General features: G+C 44.2%; 1 protein-coding gene across 16 annotated transcripts in view; it reads right to left on the bottom strand.

The window, feature by feature from the left end:
• Positions 1-9,369: 9,369 nt before the first annotated feature.
• The window catches only part of CAPRIN2 (caprin family member 2), a gene marked incomplete at its 3' end in the record, with an annotated part of 42,784 nt that continues 36,715 nt past the window's right edge, over positions 9,370-15,438 (bottom strand). For 4 of the 16 annotated variants that reach the window (XM_084255909.1, XM_084255905.1, XM_084255912.1 and 1 more), the window contains 4 exons: positions 14,075-14,254; positions 13,275-13,375; positions 11,380-11,443; positions 9,370-10,287 (listed from right to left, as the gene is read on the bottom strand). In XM_084255909.1, the coding sequence (XP_084112035.1) occupies positions 9,722-10,287; positions 11,380-11,443; positions 13,275-13,375; positions 14,075-14,254 (911 nt within the window). Of the gene's footprint in view, positions 10,332-11,379; positions 11,444-13,274; positions 13,391-14,074; positions 14,258-15,438 lie in introns of all 16 variants that reach the window. The other 12 variants (XM_084255907.1, XM_084255911.1, XM_084255914.1 and 9 more) reach the window with 7 other exon arrangements.

Raw genomic sequence — 15,438 nt, 5'->3', positions numbered from 1 at the left:
CATTAAGTTTACTTGAACAGAGTGACACTTTTTGTTAGTCCGAGCACTGTCTGGGCATCACAGCTGAACCTGTTATGGGACAGTCTCTTTGGCACTTTGAGATCTAGACCACAGGAAAATAGCGTTCCCTGGATCTGGGAGTCCTCATTCACTCACTCACTCACTCATCCACTTAAAAATACATATATTTTTTTAAGCCAGAGTACTGAGCTATTCCCCTCTTCCTATTATAACAAGATGAATTCGAGGGAAGTTACTAGGAAGGAATTTATAATCTGCTAGAAGAATCCAATGTAAACATGAAATAAATCACAGCTTAACTGTGGGATACAGAGATCAGACAGGCTTATACCTGAGTCACTGAAAAATTTCTGAAGCGTCTCAGAAAAGTAGTGAAAGGCAAGGAGAAGAGTAATATCATTTGTACCTTCTATGACCATATCTGCCCTCCCAAATTCAATGGTATGAAAATACTAAGGATAATAATATTATTATTATTAATAATAATAATGTTAACTGACTAAAGACAAAATACATCTGAGGTTAACTGACTAAAGACAAAATACATCTGAGTCTGTGATCTTTCTAGGATTAGATAATCAGGATTGACCAGTTCAATAACTGGGTTCAGTCAAGAGTGGAAAAGGGGTGGCAGAGAATGTGGCTGCCTGCAGCTCCCAGGCTGCAGAATTATGACAATGCCCCCCAAATAAATGAACCAGTGTAAGACAAGGCCCCTGTCACCTGAAATAAAAGTCTCCACGACAGAGTTTATTGTTAGATAGCTGAAGTGAGGATTGGTGCCTGGGAATCAGTAGGGCAGATCTTACGCCGAGAGCTGTTCCAACCACACAGGTTTGCATTCAGTGGAAGTGGTCACTAATGTCAAAAGGTGATTCTTCTTGGCAGGGTGCTTCTGGTTTTCATTCACAACCTAAAGTCTTTTGAGTCCCTGTTCTCTTGACCTGAAGAAATGTTGGTGCTGTGAAAGCAGAGGAGGGAAAGTGGTGGGTTTTAATCACTTTTCTGATTTCTAAAGAATGCACTGTAGAGACACAAAGGCTGGGTGCCCATGGTTTAAACACTTATCTGGCTCCTTAGCCCAGAGTGGGGTGAAGGGCTGGTTTAGCTGCAGACAGTAGGTTTCCGCAGAGCTGCTTCACAGGACAGGGATGAGCTGGTTCTGTGCAGATGGCTTTGCGCTCATCTCCAGGACCTGAGGTGGTGGGCGGGGGGACCTTCAGTTGGGTGCAGAAGTGGCCACAGTATGTCTCTGATCCCTTCCAGTTTTGCTCCTTTAATGTATTCTCCACACTGTGACTAATACTATCATGCCCTTCCTTGATGATTTCCCATCAGCTGCAAGATACAACTGAGCACTCCACCTCTTGTAAAGTGTCTTTCCTGTCTGCACTGTTACACTGACCTCCATTAGCAACACAATCTTGTGAGAGGGGAATGTTCTGTATCAATCTCAGCATCCCAAGCATGACACTGCACAACCGCTGGACAGTTACCACTGAAGGAAACTGCACAAATGGTACACAAAATCCATCTGTGTTATGTATTATAACCACATGAGAATCTACAATTATCTCAGAGAACTTAATGAACAAAATAATACTTAAAAAGAGGTCCCAAGAGGCCTCCCTTGTGGCGCAGGGATTTTGTCTCAGCACTATCAAGATATTGCCAGCCACTGCGGCCTGAGTTCAACCCCCAGCCAGGGAGCTGACCCACATGGCGCAGCAGACCTCTCCTGTCTTGCCCATTGCTCCCCTCAGCAGTGGATTTCAGTAGCTCTACCTGTCCTGCTCCCCACTCTGTCTCTGGGGAATCCTCTCACCACCACCCCACATCTCTGGCCTATACCCAGGTTCTTGTATGCATTAAAAAAACAAATCTAGGGCCTCCCCGGTGGCGCAGCGGTTGAGTGCTGGGTTGCGAAGCTGCCTGCAGCCTCTGCAGCGCCGGTTCAATACCCGGCTGCTTCCCGGCCACTGGAGGAGGGTCCTGCATGGCGCGCAGACCTCTCCTGCCGCCCGCTGCTCCCCTCAGCAGTGTACTTCGGTCCTTCTGCCTGCTCTGCTCCCCGCTCTGGCTCTGGTGAATTCTCTCGCCCTCCCGCGCTTCTGACTGTACCCAGTGCTTGTATAAATAAATAAAATAAATAAATAAAGATAAATCTTTAAAAAAAATAAAAAACAAATCTAAAAAAAAAAAGAGGCCCCAAGAAAACTTGGCGTGCTTTGGACTCAGTAAAGAGTAGTTCCTAAAGCAACAATGCTGTCAAATCAGTGGTCACTGAGACAACAGGAAAAACCCAGAGGCATTATGACATGCCCTCAGATTTCTTTGCAAGTGTTTTCAAATCTCTTACCCTTATCTGTACCTTCTAATTAATTTACATCTTTTCATTTTTCTATTACTTAGCATAATATGAGAGGATGTCTGAATCTATGGATACCCTAACTTTGCTTAAGGCAGAATTTGAGCCAGTTATATGGTTGTATCAGGCTGCCAAGGGCTGCCAGGAAGACTAAGGAACATAAGCCTATCAGCCACAGTGCAGGCCCCAGCAAGTCTTACACTGTGTGGCATGTGTCAAGCTGTTAAGTGTTGGTTGAATGAATAAATGAATGAATGTGAGGTAAGGGGGCTAAAATGGGTCCCCCACAGCAGCAGGAATAAAGATGGTAAAACAGGACTCACGTCACATGTTGAATACAGAATGTGCAACAGATGAGAAATACAAAGTCATTTTTACATTTTCCTTTGTATTTTATAATACAAAGGAAAGTCAAGAATGATTCTGATTTGGGAGGTAAGTTGAGTTTACCTTTGGACAGTGGAACTAGATTTGCTTATGAATAAGTTCTACAGCTAGAGATTTCCACTGACAAACAGAAAACCACATCTAGCACTTGCAAAAACTGTGTTGGGTGAGAAGGCAGGAAGCTATGACTAGGGAAAGAGGGAGGAACAAAGGAGATGGAGTTAGTGTGACTCATCAGAGTATATAGGTTACCTGACATCATAGATATGGGTGACATTACCCCAAAAATATACCAGACAATAACTAGCATGACTACAGCTCAAATCACAGAGAGCAATTTTTACTCCAAGCCCTGTGCCTTTTTTGTGATGTATCATTTTCCACATCTAAATGGAGTTTCACACAGCTGTGCTGCCCATCTTGGTGCTGCTGATCGTCCACTCGCATGTGATGGGCCTTGAACTTAGCTCCATCACATGGAGAAAACAAAAGTTAAAACCCAGTGGCCAGAGCCCCTCTCTTTAAGTTTCGTGAACCTCCTTTAAATCATGATAATCTGGGCCTCCCCGGTGGCGCACCAGTTGAGCGCTGGGTTGTGAAGCTGCCCAAAGCCTCCGCGGCACCGGTTTGATCCCCAGCTGCTCCCCGGCCACCGGAGGAGGGTCCCACATGGCGCGCAGACCTCTCCTGCCATCCGCTGCTCCCCTCAACAGTGTACTTCAGTTCTTCTGCCTGCTCTGCTCCCTGCTCTGGCTCTGGTGAGTTCTCTCCCCCTCCCGTGCTTCTGACTGTACCCAGTGCTTGTATAAATAAATAAATCAATCTTAAAAAAAAAATCATGATAATCTATATATGCACCCAGCAAAGCTCAGCCCCAGGGTCTCAGTGTCTCGGTAGCAGAGCTGCAATTCACAGCCCCTGGAGGACACGCTGGCAGGGTGCTGTGAGAACCTTGGTTCCCTCCTTACTAGAGTCGTGCTAATCTCCTCTGAAACATATAACCAAGAGCCCCCAGAGACTGTTCCAAAAGAGTATGACAGACCTTTTGGTTAACGTTCAAAACCAAAGTAATGATGTATCAGTTGAATAGGGAATCAAGAAGCCAGAAATCCTTCTCCAAGAGTTAAATTAGGGAGGGGTGGGGAGGAAGCTGCAGGTAGTGATATAAGCTGGGACTAAGGCAGTGTGAACTTTGAACTAGTTGTTTCCCTTACAACATCCTGCGTCTTCCTTTCCTCGGCTTCCTGCTCTGGGAACACAGTTGCCCTGCCTCAGCTTGAAGCTCTGTGGGAAACTAGCCTCACTGGCTACCTCTGAGTGGTTCAGTGTGTCTGGTCTGAGGGTCCGGGCTGCCTAATGCTCCCAACACCCCTGCCTGCGCACCTAGTGGGAACCTGGGTGGAGGCAGCCCCACTGGCAACTGCGAGTTGTTTGGGCCTGGGAGAGCCATATCGGGTCCCAGCTTGGCGACTAGTACCGCACCATCCACCTCCCAGTCTCCTTTTTCCTTAGTCCCTGAGAGAGGCCTGGCCTCACTGAGGCCACTGTGAGGACCACAGAGGATCACAGAGCTGAGATAACTCTGTAAACTGTGAGGTGAAACGCAAGTGCCCATGAGAGGTAGCAGGTCTGTAGGTCACTATGTGAAAGCTCTTCCCAGTGTGAACCCAGGCTTAATCATAATGAATCTTCAAGTTCTACCCAAGGAAAGGCAAGGCCATAAGTACACTAGCCATCTAACATTTTATCTTTTCTTTAAAAAAAATCTTTAAAATGTGACATGCATTTCAAATTCAGTAGTAAGGTTAAGAATGAAAAGTATGTCTCTGCTGCGCCCCCATAAACTTTCCTTAAACAACACTATCAAATTCCTTTTCTATGAGTGACATAATCACATACAGGCTTCCACAACCATCCAAAAGTAAATCATTCTTATTTGGTCTGAGTTGGTGGGGGTCTAGGAATGCTCAAAAGTTTTCCACAAAAATTAATTTTCCAAACCCTAAAGCTAACCTACCAAATCAGACCAAACATAAGTATTCTACTTTCAGATCGCAAGGGAGACCTTCATACTTACAAAACCTATCACACCAATGATTTTTACTTTTTGCTCTGAACTTTGCTTTTTTACTTACTTAACAATTTTCTATTGATTGGCACCAAGGTTGTTTCTCCAGTTTTTACTATCATAATTAATGAGACACAAAATATCTATGTGCATCTAATTTAGAATAATTCCAAAAATATTTGCAGGGTAAATTTTTAGCCATGGAATTTTGGGTCAAAAAGCATGTACTTTTATGTTTTACACCTGAAACCAACAAAATGTTATATGCCCATTATATCTTAATTTAAAAAAGCAAAAGAATGGGGCCTCCCTGGTGGCGCAAGTGGTTAAGCACAGCACTGTGAAGCTATCCGCAGACTGCAGCATGAGTTCAATTCCTGACCAGCCAGGGAGCTACCCACATGGCGCCTCTCCTGCCTCGCCTGCTGCTCCCCTCAGCAGTGTATTTCAGTCTGTTCTGCCTGTTCTGCTCCCCATTCTGTCTCTGGTGAATCCTCTCACCCCCGCCACCACACCTCTGGCCTGTCTGTACCCCGGTTCTTGTATGCATAAATAAATCTTTTTAAAAAAGCAAAAGCAGCAGCAAATATTGGGGTACACATTGCTTAGTTTCCTGGGTCTGCAGGACAGATTCCCTCCTGTTAGAGAAGGATGATTACAAGTTTCTGTTTGGGAGATAAAGAACATCAAAAAATAATACTTGCAATCATCAAGGAGTTCTTAAAAAAGGGGGTGGGAAAGCATGTACATTTTATCTTAATTGTTATACCAACTTGCCACCCCCAAATATACCAATTTTATTCCCATCCACAGTAAGAACATCTACTTCCTCCACAAGCTTGTAGCCAAAAAACACGTACTGAAATCTCCATATCTGCCCAGTGATGACGGGTTTTAGTGTCTGAACAGGTTACCTCGTCTTGGCCTTTCTTACTCATTTCCTCCCATGGCAGATGGGTCCATGTTTGGACACAGGTCTCTCCCCTCATTTCAGGGGGGAATCCCATGTTTCTAACTTAGCCATCCCTTCTGGCTTCTGGGCTATGTCCCCCTCAGAATGTTCTTCCAAAATCACGCCACCTCCAGCCCAAAGCCAGCCAGTCACCTTCACATTCAGAGCCTCCCACTGCTTTCCCCCATTCTTATGAACAGTCTGCCAATTATCACAAGGTCTGAGCCAATATAACAATACAGATAAGAGCCCAGGACAGTGTCAGAAACAGGCTACAGAGGGAAGATGATGATGGAGTCATAAGACTGTGATCAGGGACACAAGTGTCCTTACAAACTTGAAACCAAGGGCCTCCCTGGTGGCACAAGGGGTTAAGCACAGCACTATGAAGCTATCCGCAACCTCTGCACATGAGTTTGATCCCCTGCTGGCCAGGGAGCTACCCACTACCCACATGGTGCAGCAGACCTCTCCTGTCTAGCCCACTGCTCCCCTCAGCAGTGTATTTCAGTCAGTCTGCCTGTTCGGTTCCCCACTCTGTCTCTGGTGAATTCTCTCACTCCCCACACCTCTAGCCTATACCTCAGTTCTTGTATGCATATATAAATAAATCTTTAAAAAAAAAAACTTGAAACCTAGCCAATTTTAATTTTAAATTCTGCAGAAATGTAGGAAGACAAAATCAAGGCCATCTCCCAGAAAATGATACTTGAAGATAAGAGTAGAAAATTAATCTGCTCCCCAAAGGTCTGACTTCTGATACAACTCCAAGCACAGAACAGAAATCAGTGAGACAGAAATCAAAGACGTACTCAAGACTGGCTCTGCACTGAGCAGTGGGTGAAGCTGACATCCCCAAACCCACCTCACCTGGGGCACCAGAGCCCCACAGGGCACATAACAGAACCTATGCACTCCAAATGCTACATTAACCATCTAACTTACCCCAAGTACAACAAGGTTCTAGAAATAAAAGGATGATGTTTGAGAAGCAGAATTAGTGAGTCTAAGGCCACTTGTCATTGATAAAGGGGAACAATATTCTGTAACCTGACATCGAGCACCATGCACCGATAACACGCGAGCTGAACCTGTCAGCAGTCAACAGCCAGCCACTGGCAATCTAATCAGGTGAGCAGAGTGGTGCTCATATGGGAAAAACTCTCATGTCTAAATGCCAACAATTATTTCGCCTTGTAAATACATAAACTATCATAATTACTATGGAGGAACATCAGTGATTAAAACTAATGAGTTCAACTTTGCACACAGGAAAGCTTAAAATATGACAACACAGTATGTGATGTTAAAGCACCGTAAAAGTACAGCTGATGAGTTGAAAGGTCAAACCAAAAAATGGCATGGCCGACAGCTGATGCAGGAGGCAAGGGATACAGCCTTCTGCTAAATCATCTCAGGGGAAGTAAGAGTCTGTGGTTCACAATTCATGGGGGAGAAATCCCTTAAGGTGAAGGGGAAACTCAAAGACTTCAGGAAACAGGAAACTTACTCTACCTACTCCAACTCCACTCCCATAAGACACGGCATACATTTGTGTCCAGAGACTGCATGTCATTATATGGAATGTCCTTCTACTTCAGGCAGAGCTACAAGGCCTCCCCGGTAGAAAATAAGCTCCTTATAGGAGGTCCATAAATGGTCTTCATATGCATCTCCGCTCATAGCTCGCAAACCTAAAATCTGCAGATATCTGGACTTTTACTAAAAGCTTCAAGAAGAACTGTTGTCTTCTAAATGCTATAGTTTCAGAATGAAAGCTCTTGTGCACTCATCCCCCTAAGTTAAGAATAGTTCGTTTCTAGTTCACCGTCTTCACACTTGGGAAAATAGTGTTTCATTCAAAATACTCTCCAAAAACATGACTATTATCAGGAGGCGCCCTAGGTAATGAATTTCTTGTTGGACAGCTACCCTACAAAACAAAGTCACAATATTTTAAGTAAACATTGTGTGCAGAAGAGACTAAGCTAAAGAGGGTAATACAGCAGAAAACCTAATGGCTACAACAGGCTGAAAAAGGCCTCATGAAACTTGGTCAACAACAGCAAACTTTCCCTTCAAGATTTAACCGTATTTCTGCATGCTTCTTGTCAAGAACTTAGTAAAGAACTAATTTAACTGAAACATTAATTTACCTAACCCACAAAGCACCTACCATTAAGTTGGAAAGCTGTGTTATGTTAAATAGCCCATCACACTGCACCCACGTTCTTGACAACATGAAGAGTTACCACCAGAGAGTTCGTTCATTCAGTTTTGGGGTTTCATTGCTGAACCCATACCCAGCTCAAAAATAGTAACAGGGCCTCCCTGGTGGCACAAGGGGTTAAGACTCAACCTATGAAGCTATCCACAGCCACTGCAGCATGAGTTCATTCCCCAGCCAGGGAGCTGCCTACATGGTGCAGCAGACCTCTCCTGACTCACCCGTTGCTCCCCTCAGCAGTGTATTTCAGTCAATCTGCCTGTTCTGTTCCCCACTCTGTCTCTGGTGAATTATCTCCCCCACCCCCACCGCTGCACCTCTGGCCTGTACCCCAATTCTTGCATGCATAAATAAATCTTTAAAAAAAAAAAGTAACAGTAACAATGGCTTAATGCCTTATACAACCTTCCTCAGATTACTTAGTACCTTGAGTGGAAGATGGGTCAGAACAAGAAGTATCTGCCTCTGCCAGCGACTTGTCCCAATGGCTGGGCAATGAGGCCCTTCTCCAGCCCTTGAAATATTCCAGAATACTGCCATCAAACTGCTTCCTTTAAAAAGTATTTTTTAAAGCAATTAAGAAATAGAGTATTAAGTTCTTGGTTAATGAGGCTCCAACTGTGTGAGGGAAGGAGATGACAGGCCTAGAGTTAACATTAACCCCTGACAGTCCCTGGGAGCCTGAATCCACTGGTACAGACATACGTGGAGCCCTGAGGCTTCAGGGGGAGGAAAAGACAAGCAGCCCAGACAGTTAACACACAACAATGTGCTGGGAGCTCAGCACAACCAAGGTGTATTCTCAGTTGAGCTTCCCAGCTGACAATCACCATCACCATTTTGTATCTCGGGAACTGGTCTTTGAAAAAAGAGATCTTAGTGGTAAAGTAACACTCAGAATCACTCACTGAGCTGCAGAAGCAGGACTTGGGAACACAGCCCTGGCTGAGCAGACCTGTACTTGCTGATGACTGAATTCTGCCTTATCATGTTGAAACTCCAGGAGCGTGTGTAGGGCTCAGTGGTGGAGCAGTAGCACTGCAGTGTCACCGCTTCTGTGTCCTCTGTGGTCCCGCACGTGGGCCCTGAGACCCACACGCTCTGCTACATAATCGCTTCACAAGGCTTTATCAGCCAACACAAAACAGGTAAGGTCTTGTGTTTGATGACATGGACATCAGAGAGAAGTGATGCTAAAAGGAAGTTTTACATGTAAGAGGCTTCCTATTTTAGATAACACGGATCCACACACACACTCCCACTGGAAAGTTATCAGTGGGGAAGGGTAAAACTTAGGTATTTTCCCTCCAACTAAGTGGTTAATCAGTAAGAACACTGGAGTTGCACGAAACTTTTTATTGAGGCACAACAAGGCGTGGTAACTCGCCTGAACTTGAGGCAGTCAGTTTAGTAAGCTGATACAGTTAAGGGCTAAGTGCAAACAAGGTACATTCACAACTTGACTAGCGAGGCTACGTCACAATTAATAAAGTGCCAGATTAGTGCTCATTTTCATTCAACCTGCAATTTTTCACCTTGGAGAGGCAACAAAAAAAAAAAAAAAAAAAATAAGGACCTCCTCATTCCTCTACAAATGAAAACATTTTCTTCAACCGACCAGCCTAGGGTAAAGCCTACATTTCCTTTAATCCCACTAACGAGAACACCGCCCCTTTACTGTCGACACTGTTCTGGCTCTCAATCTTGATAAAGGAGGTAGCCTGAAAAGGTGGAATACTTCCAGCTACTTCCATAGATTGCCCCCCTGTGTAGGCGCAGCCAAATCTGGTCTCCCTGGAAGAGCTGAAGGACTGCGTGGTTGCTGGCTGTCTCGTGGTCCGGGGCACCGTCATTGGCATAGGCAGACACCAGGACCTCTTCGTTCTTCATGAGGTTGACGTATAGTGGCACGTTCACGGCCAGCTTCAGCATGTGAAAAATGAAAACATATGTGCCGTTCACTGGGCAATGAAACCTGCCAAGCTGCAGGTCAAAGGTCTCTCCCAAGTTGTTCAGGAGCAGGTCAAACACGATGGGCTGGTCCAGTGTTCCCGGGGCCAGGTTAGAGGTCCTGGCTGCAGAGAAGGCCACACGCATCTGCTGTGGCAGGGGGTACACATGCACGGGCAGGACTGCTGCAGGGCCTGTTGTCGGCACATCCACGGGAGTCATGCTGCGGGAGTCTCCGTGTCCAGAGTCACCACTGTTAAAGGTTTCGGTGTCTCGTTCAGGGCTGCTCATCTGGGAAGAGTCACTCCACCCTGCTGTTTTATTAGCAACAGTGAATTTTGCATAATGAAGCAGTTAGCTTTGAACACAACACTTAATGTTAGTCGGCTACTAAAACACAGAGAAACACACATTTTATAGTAAATTTCAAAACAAGCAGGGTTAAATAGTGCTAAGTATAAATTTCTAGAGTTTTCTGGCAACATGCTTTAATACCCTCAGGCTAAAGCTGGAAGGACCTCAATGATCTTGCCTGGCAGCCTCACTTTTTTTTTTTAGAGGGTTGGATAACTAAATACTAAGCAGCAAAGCACCAATCCAGGTTTGAGCGATTTTTACCTCTTAATCTTTCATCCATTTCCCTCACTCATGTGAATAGAGTAATGAGCATGGAAGTACTGAAGGAAACAGATCACACGAAAGAACCAACTTTTTGAGCTGCTAGCCACCAGCCGCTCAGGGGGTTCTACTGGGTCCCAAGATCCTCAGTGAAGGCTTGTTCTTTATCTCCATGTTAACGGGGAGCATGAAACCCCACAGAAACTCATGCACATGAGGCAAAGGCACCGCCACAGTAGCCATGTTCACACCAGGAAAGGACCCTGTTTTCCTGTGACCAAGTTAGTCCCCAGAAAGCTTGGTTTTCTCAGTTACACTAAATCCGTTAATAGTCCTTTACATTTTAACAAGTACTGTAAGCTTCCTGCTTTTGTTTCCACTTGTCTTAATTACTGCTTATTCCTATTTAGCAATGCATTGAACTAGTGTGTCCCATCATCACCGAACCGTCATCCTGACACAGCACATCAAACTCCCTGAAATCAGCAGTGAGTATGATCTATGGTCTCATCACACTCTGCTGGCAAGCAGGCTCACATGCACACATGCTCTCTCTCTCTCTCTCTCTCTCACACACACACACACACACACACACACACACACACTTTCAATTACATCAACATCAGACATCCCCACCTCCTGGTGGTCGACCATGTCCCTCTGTCCTTCAGCACTGCAGACTAAAAGCCTCACCCAGGTAAATGGGAAAACAATGTGCTCTGGGCATGACAGGATGCGCAGTATCTAGACGGATGTTCTGGGTGAACTACTCAGATAACTGTCCTTACCTCTTGAATTCGCCCGAGGACCACCAGATGTTCCTCCTCGCTTGTAGCACTGCTGGAAATGATCCTAAAATGGACACACAATATTTACCATGGCACCAAAAATATAAGATGGTAATTATTTATTACTCAGGATTGCTAGCTGATAAAATTGTGAGACTGAGTCCTCTTCACTTGGTATCTGGTCTTCTCTAGTGCCCAAAGTATCAAAAGTTTCCAAATACCAAGAAAAAGCAGAGAAGCAAGAGCAATGATTTATAATGACCAATTGTAAATACTTGCAAAAACAATACCGTGTTCAGAGCATGTTGTGTACAAGATACCAGGCTAAGTAATGAAGAAAATCAGAAACACAGGCATGGTCCTCTGCTCCTCATCTCACTAAGCTCTCAAGAGTCAAGCAAGGAAACAGATTATTTCAGTCTTGCTCTATTTATAAGCCAAATTGTAAAAATGATTAGAAAACATTTTACAGTTTTTTTATGCTTTGACAGGGGAATTGGTAAGAATTATACCACATCAATGCAATACTGCCTGAAATGTAATCCATTTCTTTAAGAAAAAGTGTTTAGAAGGCAACATTTCAAGCTGATTCCCAAGTATGGTAAAAGTCAGCCTGCACTGTGCCCATGACAAGAAGAACTAACGGTAAAAGACAAAAGTGTATTAGGAAATTTAAACAGGACAAGAAAGTACACGACAAGAACAATAGTTAAATCTCCACGCCAGCCCCTCGCCCCCTTCCAGACATCAGCCACTAATACTGCCTTATGTCTCCTTGGGAAAACTTTAAAGAGGCAAAGAAGAACACTACAAGACTGCTGTGACAGATTCTTCCATCACTGACGTCTGTGTGAGTACTCTGAAGCTGAGGATTGCGTGGTAACAGCCAATGTTTGCGTACTTGATATGTACTGCTACTGCGGGGATGAGCACCTGTGTGTGTCTCATTTGATCTTCAGAGTATCTCGGGCATCCTCACAAGACCTCAGAGTAGGACAAGTGACTAACAAATGAGTCCTCCTCTCTCACATGAGGAGCTGGATGGAGCTCACAATTCTAAGTGACATGCCCAAGGTCATACAATGAGAAGGGTGAAATCAGGGATGAAGCCATGTCACTTAGACAAGGGATCTATTCTTTACCCCTTTCCAGCAACACCTCTACAGACATGTGTCACCTCCCAGACCTGTAAGTTCTCAAGTGCAGGTACTTCCTATAGCACAGCACAGTTCACCATGATGCCACACACATTCCCACACACATGTGCACACAGGCCTACATGCATGCACAGGCCCACCAGCCTTCCACGCTGAAGGTGCTGGCAAGGTCAGTGCAGAGTCACACATGGTCTCTGACAGGAGTGCCGAGGTTTAGTCAAATGGAACATCTTACATCCTATCAGCCGCTTATTATATATAGCAAAAAAAACCCACAATCTACAGAGCTCTTCAAACCAGAACAAAAAATGACACTATTAAAAAAAAGGTATCTACTATACTTGTGCCTAGGAAAGTCAAGTGAATGCCATATGGCGGAATGAAGACCAGCAGACCCTGGAGGTTAAGAACTACCTCTGGCCTTTGCTCGACCATTTCCTTGTAGATGAACCTATGACCAGTGATTTAACTTGCTCCTTAGCCCTGGTTTCTCTTGCAAAAGTTAAGTGAGCTCATGCAAACAGCTGGCTGCAAGTCCTTCAGGCCCGCTGAGTTCTGGGTAATAGATGACTGTCATCTAGGGTTAGTGTACATCCTCCCACCTCAACTCTCCATAGCACTTACAAGCAGTTCTAAAAGGAAGAGTGCCTTCTACAAGATAAACCAGGACTAGTGCAATTCAGTCACAAGCTTAACATCAGCTACTGCATGACCGCTTGACTACACAGCTCTTCTTACCCTTTGGGAGTAAGGAGTTCCAGGGTACTCTCTAGCTTGGGACTGTAGCTGGCTGTAATTTCCATTGGAAACTGAAGGAGGTCCTCGGTAAGTATCGAAACCTAACAAATAAACAACTCACATGAAATTACAGGCAAAATTATAGCAAATGTCTGGTCTAGGTCTATGCCACATCAAAAGTTACACAGATCCTATGATGCCATCATTTGATTTATGCTTCTTTAAGTGAGTGCTACTAATATTGCTTCCACAGTAAAACACACATTCATAAAATGTTGCTAGCTTTAAGTCAGCAAAGCGCAGAAATGCTCCACTGTTGGAATGCAGGCGCAAGGGCAATTAGGCCTCTGTCAAGAGAGTACTTGCCAGTAACAAGCAGCAACTGGAATACCAGAAACCACATCGAAGACTTAAGATAACATCACATCAAAGTTTATGTTTTTATCTGTGGAAGACACTCTGATAGGCAAATAACTGGAAATGGGGCACTACTGTGACATATTTTGAGAAGTCAATGAGAGAAATTATTCAAATATGAAAACCAAAACTCATCCCTAGAAAAACAAAATTTTCAACCATTCTACTTCAGTAAGTCATAGGGTCATCTGCTTTTCATACAAAAAGTTCACTGTTATGGAGAATAAGTATGTGAAAAATGCTGTATTTTACAGAAATAGGGAATTCTCTACTGTGTTATAATTGGAACCCACAAAAAAAAGAATAAGATAAAAACAAAGTTTGAGTCAAGTAAATATAGAGAACAAGTAATTCAGTGCAGTTAAACTGTACTCAGAGCCTACCTTTATAACCGCCAGGGGACCGGTAGGAGTTGGTTAACAGCAGCCGGCCTCCACGAGGACAACCTCTAGCAGACCCCCGGCTGCTGACAAATGGCTGCGAGGGCCTGGGAAACACAGTCTGCTGTGTGGGGTAGAAGGCGAGGCCACCACTTACTTGAACAGCTCCTTCAGGGTAACCTGCTGCTTAGGGAAACAATTTGAGTCCAAGAGTCAAGTAGTCATAAAGATTTCAATGTCTTTATTCTTATAAGTCACTGTATCAAAACCTTTAATAAAAAAAACCTTTAATAAAAAAAACCTTTAATAAAAAGCCTTTAAAACCTTTAAAAAAACCTTTAAAAAAACCTTTAATAAAAAAAAAAATAAAATACCAGGGCCGTGTGTATGTGTGTGTATTTATATATGTATATTATGAAAATATGTGTGTATGAATGTATATATAGGACCTATATATGTATGTGTATATACACATATATGAATGTATATGTAGGCTCTCTCTGCATAACATTGTAAGAGATCACTCAGCCTTCCATGTTACCACTCAGACACCTACTGCAGGTCATGTGCACTGACACAGGTAGTCATAGGAGGCAGACACTGTGCAGTCCTACTCATGTGCACTAAGTGTGCAGCTGTCAGATTCACAGAGAATAGAATGATGGGGGCTGAGGGGGTCAGTGCCAAACAGAGACAGAGTCCCCGATGGGGAAGATGAAGTCCTAGAAATGACAGCAGTGCTGGCCACACAAGATAGGCATGTACTTAATCCACAAAACCACATATCGACAATGCTCAATCTTATTATGTATATTTTACTACAATTAAAGAAAAAAAGACTAAACATTCCCAATCAAGGAGTAAAAGAAAATGCATTTTAATTAATATTCCAGAGGGGAAAGCATGTGGCAAAAATATGCTTTTATGTCAATAACCTGCCCTGTACTGGCACAGCACAGCTAAGACAGGCCAAGGTCAGTGCTGACTAGGTCCAGGGAGCTACATCTTTTCATCCTTTGGTCACCCAAGAGCTCAGAATGCTCAGTTCATTTGCTCAGGCTTGCGATTTAGAACACAAAATGCCTCTGCTTTCATAATAGACTCCTGTCCCTAAATTAAACCTTCATTTTTTAAAAAAGATTTATTTATTCATACAAGCACTGGGGTACAAGACAGAGCCGCGGGAGGGTGCGAGAATTCACCCCAGATAGAGCAGGGAGCAGAACAAGCAGAAGGACCGAAATACACTGCTGAAGGGAGCAGCGGGCTAGACAGGAGAGGTCTGTGGTGCCATGTGGGAATCTCCCTGGCCAGCCAGGAATCGAACCAGCTCTAGAGAGGCTGATGCGGACAGCTTCACAGTGCTG

This window comes from Talpa europaea (genome assembly GCF_964194135.1).
Source record: "Talpa europaea genome assembly, chromosome: 15".
NCBI classification, from domain to species: domain Eukaryota; kingdom Metazoa; phylum Chordata; class Mammalia; order Eulipotyphla; family Talpidae; genus Talpa; species Talpa europaea.
The sequence above is the reverse complement of the archived record's forward strand: the minus strand, read 5'-3'. Positions and strand labels throughout refer to the sequence as shown.